General features: G+C 52.0%; 1 protein-coding gene, 1 long non-coding RNA gene and 1 pseudogene across 2 annotated transcripts; 1 reads left to right on the top strand and 2 right to left on the bottom strand.

Moving 5' to 3' along the window:
• Positions 1–7: 7 nt before the first annotated feature.
• LOC101776370 (COBRA-like protein 7) lies at positions 8–2,229 on the top strand (the record flags this gene model as incomplete). Its single annotated transcript, XM_012842806.2, is given in 2 exon segments — positions 8–863; positions 865–2,229. Coding segments are annotated over 2 exon segments (1,885 nt in total), but the record flags the coding sequence as incomplete, so codon positions are not given.
• Positions 2,230–4,493: 2,264 nt separating this feature from the next.
• LOC111255792 lies at positions 4,494–5,692 on the bottom strand. The gene is made up of 2 exons (XR_002675753.1): positions 5,138–5,692; positions 4,494–4,726 (listed from the first exon to the last, which is right to left on the bottom strand). It is a non-coding gene; the product is annotated as an uncharacterized LOC111255792 (long non-coding RNA).
• Positions 5,693–6,804: 1,112 nt separating this feature from the next.
• Positions 6,805–7,169, bottom strand: part of LOC101775964 — a 1,785-nt pseudogene continuing 1,420 nt past the window's right edge.

Raw genomic sequence — 7,169 nt, 5'->3', positions numbered from 1 at the left:
GGCTGCACGGTATCCAGCTCACCTACAACTTCCAGGGCCGCACCAAGATCCGGCCCTTCGTCAGCGACAAGAACAAGCAGCCCTACGCCTTCCGCGCCAACGCCACCGTGCTCAACTCCGGCACCCGCCCGCTCAAGTCGTGGGCGGTGCTCGTCGAGTTCGCGCACGGCGAGATCCTCGTCGGCGTCGACGGCGCCGTGCTCACGGGCGGCGGCGAGATGCCGTACAACACCACGGAGGACGCCGGCAACGCCACCTCCTTTTCGGGGTACCCGCAGACGGACCTCCTCACGCCCATCGCCACCGCCGGGGACCTCTCGCAGATCCAGGCCTCCGTCGGCATCGTCGGCACGGTCTTCGCCGGGCCCGTCCCGTTCGTACCGCTCCCCGCCAAGCTCTCGCTGGACAACCCGGATTACGCGTGCGAGGCGGCGAGAAACGTCACCGCGGGGATCCTGTCCACTTGCTGCGTCCTCACGCCGGAGGCCGAGGCCAACGCCACGGTCATCGACGCCAACGCCACCGACCCGACCAAGAACTTCCTCCCGCGCGGCACCGGCGACCTCGTCATCACCTACGACGTGCTCCAGGCGTACCCCTCCAGCTACCTCGCGCTCGTCACGCTCGAGAACAACGCCAAGCTCGGCCGCCTCGACAACTGGCGGCTGTCGTGGGAGTGGCGGCGTGGGGAGTTCATCTACTCCATGAAGGGCGCTCACCCGTCGAAGGTGGACACTTCCGGCTGCATCTATGGGGCGGCGGCGCAGTACTACCAGAGTCTTGATTTCTCTCAGGTGCTCAATTGCGACCGCAAGCCGGTGATCCTTGACCTGCCGCTGTCCCGGTACAACGACACCCAGATTTGGGAAGATTGACAACTGCTGCAGGAATGGCACAATCCTGCCCAAGTCCATGGACGAGAAGCAGTCGAAATCGGCATTCCAAATGCAGGTGTTCAAGATGCCACCGGACCTGAACCGGACCAAGCTGTTCCCTCCTGCCAATTTCAAGATCGCCGGTGCATCATCGCTGAACCCAGACTACACCTGTGGCCAGCCAGTGCCTGTCAGCCCAACGGCATTCCCAGACCCAAGCGGGCTCGACTCGACGACGTTGGCTGTGGCGACATGGCAGGTGGTGTGCAACATCACCAGAACTAAGGGGGCCAAGCCCAAGTGTTGTGTGACCTTCTCAGCATACTACAATGACTCGGTGATCCCCTGCAACACTTGTGCATGTGGGTGCCCTGCAAACAGGCGAGGACAGACCTGCAGCACGACTGCACAATCTATGCTCCTGCCACCAGAAGCGCTGCTTGTGCCGTTCGACAACCGCACCCAGAAGGCGATGGCGTGGGCTGAGCTGAAGCACTACATTGTGCCCCGCCCAATGCCTTGTGGTGATTTCTGTGGTGTGAGCATCAACTGGCATGTCTCAACAGACTACAACAAGGGCTGGAGTGCTAGGGTGACATTGTTCAACTGGGAGGATGTCGACATGGCCAATTGGTTTGCTGCCATTGTCATGGACAAGGCGTATGATGGCTTTGAGAAGGCGTACTCTTTCAATGGCACGGCCGTGGGCAAGAACACCATCTTTATGCAGGGTCTGGAGGGGCTCAATTACCTGGTGAAGCAGACCAACATGAGTGGGTCGGATTACCTTGTACCCGGGAAGCAACAGTCAGTCCTCTCCTTCACAAAGAAGCTGACCCCTGGGATCAACATTGTCTCTGGAGACGGCTTCCCAACAAAGGTCTTCTTCAATGGTGACGAATGTGCCATGCCGCAGAGAATTCCTAAGAGCAGCAGCGGATTCAGGACCCGTCTCAGCAGCGCCTTAGCTTTGGTCTTGGTCCTTGCTGCTTCAGCTTTCTTATTGCTTCAGCAATAATCCACGGGCCTCCATTCTTTTATTCTTTCAGGTGGTTTGATCGATACCATTTGTAAGAAAGCCTTTTTGTTTCTGTTGATTTCTTAGTAGACCTCATTTTAGCTGCTATTTGTTAGTCGAATGGAGCAGCAATCGTGCAACAGTATGAATACTTGGATAGCGAGAAAAAGAAAGAGGCGAGGACACGCATTTGTTGCTGGTTTGCAACATTGGTGTCCTCCCTCTAATGACATCTACATGTTTACACCAGATGAGTGATCTGTACATCTCTGATCCAGCTGCGACTTGTGTTTGGTCTGCCACACGGAATTTACCATTTCTCACTTTTCACTTTTATTGACTGCTCATGGAACCGTATGGCTGCTCATCTGAATCCGATGGTGCTTTGACGCCTCTGTCAGTACCTCTCATCCGAGTCTGCTGATGTACAAGCACTCATGCAGAGTCCGTAGTTCGTAGTTAACTCTTGGCAGAGGGTACAAGTGTACAGGATATTACTGTTGCATGTCCTGTGGAGAAACATTGGATGCTTCTCAGATGAGAGAAATATTGGATGCTTCTGTTCAAAATTCGAAACATCTTTGGCGGACACTTGTTCGGTAAGGGGGACCACTCCAGGCCAGGGTCACCAGCCTGCATTTCAAACCCTCCGCAACTTGCATATTGCAACGTTCGTTTTCTCGCTGTCAGCAAGAGGAACAAGCTGAAACACCAATGAAACCGTTTGCTTTCTTGAAAGCTGAAAGCAACTTGCTGCGATCGTTGCCTCTGTTCTGTTGGCTCGGTCGGATCAGAATATCCGTTTGCGCACTGACTTCTGCCCGTCATCTCGTGACATCAGTTCATACCCAGTTTATCTTTGCTCTCGATCATCACCTACCTATCCCACATCGGACATGGTCAATGAGGAGCTTATCATCTGCGCACGTAACGCATGGTGTCCATTTCGTGCCTGAGACAACATAACTGGCACGCACAAACCTGTGATTGTTTATCCAGGTTAGGTTGCTCATTTGCGATGTCATGGAAACCAACAAACACCGTGTTGTAGACATGCATCGTTAGTCACTCGGAGGCTACTACACTGCTGCAATACTTTTATGCAGAGAAAAGAGCTGTTGGTGACAAGGAAAGCTGGAAACATTCAAACCTGCAGAAATCATAGAGCGTGAGAACGTCCCCACGGCACGACGTCTGTATTCAATTCGTAGCCATCAGGTTCTAAAATATTCAGATCTTTTATGGGACTAGAGACCTTCCAGAAATCATAGGTGCCTTTCAGCCCTCCTTTTGAAAACAAAAGAGTTGTGCACCGAAAAATGTTATCAGGATCATGAAGGGCATGATCTCTTTAACCCTGTGCTATTATTGCTGCAACAAGCGTAGCATCATTCAGTTGACTTCTCTTCAGGCTTACTTTTGCAGAGCACATGCAGGCGCAAGATGGATCTGCGCTCTTATCTACGGCCTGCGTACACGCAGCCTAACATGTGCTGTACACCACCATTCACGATTTGCGGTGAAGAACAGGTCGCTGCGGACTCGTGACCGCTGTGTAAGTGCAACGTTCCTCATTTGACCTAGCCCAAAAGATAACGTGCAAGATTTTACTTCCGAACCTGATCTAGTACACAAGTGCCGAGACATGTTAATGGGATGAAAAAAGGGTCTCCAAACAAACGTGCTAGGTGAATTCTTCCACTATGGAACTTCTGAAGGTACGCAGCTTTGATCGACTGTTTATGCGACGCGCACGTGTTTTTAAAAAAAACTATTGAACACGCACACATTGTACCAAATTTGACAAATTGAATATGGGACTAATGATCAGCAAAATTGCTATCTTCCAAGTAACGGTAACAAACCACTCGTCATATAGAATTATAGTTGGATGCACACCATTTCAAACGACAAAAGAAAAATATTGGAACCTCTAAATAGGGGGAAAGACCTCTTAGCTGTACACCCCGGCTCTTCAGTCGTTCTCATTCTGCTTGTTCCTATGCCTCCCTCTCTCTGAAGGATCATTCCTAGCAAACAACTTGTCTTGACTTGTCTAGCAAACAACTTTCTCAAATCAATCAACACTCCTAGGTGCTAGTCATAAACTAACAGAAATATCTGTATGTTAGAAGACTTGTCTTGATAGTTGGATTCTAAGTTTGGCAGGGCCATTTATCTATCTGAGTTTCTTCTGTACAAAATAGGAATAATTTATGTAAGTAGTAGCTTCCGAGTAATTACATAATTCTTGGGCAATTCCAAGTAATAGTTTACAAGTCAAGACAGAAGACACAGATGCACACTGCCAGTGACACTAAAAGGAAACGAAACTGTTCTAGATTAAACCTTGTACAAGACCCATCTGATTCGCTGTGCTATTTCTCTACAGGTCAACGATACAACAAGGTTATTGCAACAGTTGTGTCAATCAAACTACGTCTAATCTATAAAGAGTCTACGCAAATGTGTAATACAAAACCAGCTTGAGATAGTGCAATTTTTTACTTCTTCCAGTGCTGTTACCTTAATAGGTGTTCAGGAAGAACAATGCCCAGTTCTTTCCCACTATATGAATTTCAGTTGCATCAAGCCAAGGGTGGAAATGCTAATAACCTTAATCCAGTTAAAACAATAGTTACGTCAACATTCTTCGGTACATCCTCCCTCCTGTTGATATCGAACAGCCACTAAACAAATTCCATGAGACACTCTACGACCCACGAATCCGTAGCAGTAAAGTTGAAAGTGGAACAGAGGGAAAAAAAAAACCACCGCTTCTCGCGGCTTCAGATATGATTACCAGGAAGAGATCACTTGCTCCCTTTAAGCCCTACAACATTTGCTACCCGGATCAATAGAGGTACCTACCAGAAAAATAGCAAAAATTCCACACAAAAAGCATGCAGATATAAAAAAATATATATTAGCACCAACATTTCACCAAACTCTGTAAAGCAATCCCAATAACCATAGCTAGTTTCTAAAGAATCTACCATGTGACCATTTAAGTAGTATCATGGCCTAAACAGCCTTATCTCCACCTCACTGTTAAACAACCATTGATGCACATTGCCTCACTGAACCTCTTCATGCACATTGTACAAGGCTCAGGGTCGACATTCCACGGATTCACCTGAAGGATGTGGCTCTTCATGTGCATCATCTAATATGGAAATTTCAAAATCTCTTCGCTCCAATATCAGAAGCAAAACAACAAGCAGGTAGAGGGCATTGTACCCACCTTCACATTCGAGCAGCGCTGCAGGTAAGACAATGATGTCGTCGTGGAAGCGCAACCATGCCCGATGTCAGAGGTCGTGGCTGCGAGGAGGTGGAGACTGGAGACCATCGCGGCGGCGAGGAGGGGGCGGCAGCCTCCATGGCTGCGACCACGGGACGACGGGCTGCGACACGTTTGGGACTAATGCGCCGCGGAAGAAGGAGCTGCCCCCACAGCCTCCGTCGACCATTGTTGCAAACACCGCCCACATCCCTGTCGTCACGGGCATGCGGCACTACTGCCGCCGCGGCCGAGGAGAGGAGATAGGGCGACGCGAGCGTGGCGTGGGACGGATCGGGAGGCGATTTGGGCGAGCGTCAGAGAGACCGAAGGAGGAAGATGGCGATTGACGAGGAGGGTGCTAAATTTTAGCCCAAGCTAAAATGAAAGGGCTAAATTTTAGCCCCTCATAATTCATTAGCCTCTCAAGAGGTGCTAAAATGGATTAAAAGTGCTAAAAGTGGTTCCCCTCCTCCAAAATTCCACCCGGTACCCTCCCCTCTTTCCTCCCCCGCGCTCTTCTCTCTCCTCCGCGCTCGGCCTCTACGCCCCGCGCCGCCCGCTCGCCCCTGCGCCCGCCCGCCGCTCGTCGCACCGCCCGCTGCGCCCCGCGCCGCGCCCGCCTGCCCCTGCGCCCCGCGCCGCCCGCCCGCCCGCCGCGCCGCCTCCGCCGGCAGTGGGGACGGCATGTCGGCGCCCTCAACGGCGGCGGTGGGGCCGACAAGGAGCCACTGCTGGACAGGGGGATGGCTGGGCGGCGGTGGCGGTGCAGGTCGGGGCCGAGTTCGTCGTCCCGCTGGCGGTGTCCGCGGTCCTCGCCGCGTTCTACGCCGTGCTCCTCGTCCTTTCTCTCGTCACGAGGTTCGGCGGTGAAGGGGAGGCCCTGGAGGCAGCGTTCCTGGTGCTGCAGTGCGCGGCGCACGCGCCGCCGCGGCGGTGGTGGCACATGAGAAGCGCTTCCGCCACCAGAAGTTGAGGGTAAAGGAGAGGGGTAAAAGAGTTTTTTTATAACCAAAGTGCTAAATTTTAGCCTCCATCCCAAACACCCTAGGTGCTAAATTTTAGCCTCTTTATTTGAGTGGGCTAAACTTTAGCCCAGGAATAAATTTTAGGCCCTCCTCCCAAACAGGGCCTGACTTGGCCGCTTGGGTACACGCGGGCGGGTAAGCCCGCAGCCACGCTGCAAAAAGTTATCGGTAATTTTTTTTTTGAAACTAAAAGTTATCGGTAATTGGCACATTTTCTGTCGTTCGGTTTTGATGGATCTGCACCTATCAACTCCCCCGAAAGCACGTGGGTCCAGCGTGGGTGGTCCCCATCTAGAAAGATTTCCAATTATTTTCGATTTCTACATTATAGATTGATAGATGTGGACGCGGACTTCGCTCATATTCCATGTAACAACTTCCGGAGGCAAGGAATCCAATGGGCTTATGCTTATCCCTCGAACGAAATCCCACAGTTCGGTAAGCCCATCGCAATAGAAAAACCGCAGGCCCAGATCCACACACGTGCGCAGGCCGCACCACCCGCGCGGGAGCAATCTGACCCCACCACCGAAGCGGGGCCAAGGTCTGACACCACCCAACGTTTCAAAGCGAGCGCTAAACCAGACGCTTCCACTCTAATCACGGCGCTAGCAGGCAGGCACATGCCCCTTGCGGAAACAGCAAACCACACCACCACACCACCACCCCACGCCCACGGTGCGGTTGATCCGCCAACAGCGGGCGCCCCCGGCACACGCGAGAACACCTGTGCATATAGAACGAGTTTGAGAATTACCTCAACACGCTCATACATCTGGTGCCCAAGGACCTGACCAACTATGACAGACTATTACATGAGGGGGGTGACAACCAGTGTGAGAGGACTCGAACCTGCCTGCCCGATTACTCGCGAGTGAGGCAACCCAAATCACTGCTCCTCCCAAATTCCAGAGCTCGCCCACTGCCTTGATCTTCAGAGGAATTGGTCCTACTGTAGTCTATCG

This window comes from Setaria italica, chromosome IX, assembly GCF_000263155.2.
Source record: "Setaria italica strain Yugu1 chromosome IX, Setaria_italica_v2.0, whole genome shotgun sequence".
NCBI classification, from domain to species: domain Eukaryota; kingdom Viridiplantae; phylum Streptophyta; class Magnoliopsida; order Poales; family Poaceae; genus Setaria; species Setaria italica.
Note: the sequence above shows the minus strand (reverse complement) of the source record. Positions and strands in the feature narration are given on the sequence as shown.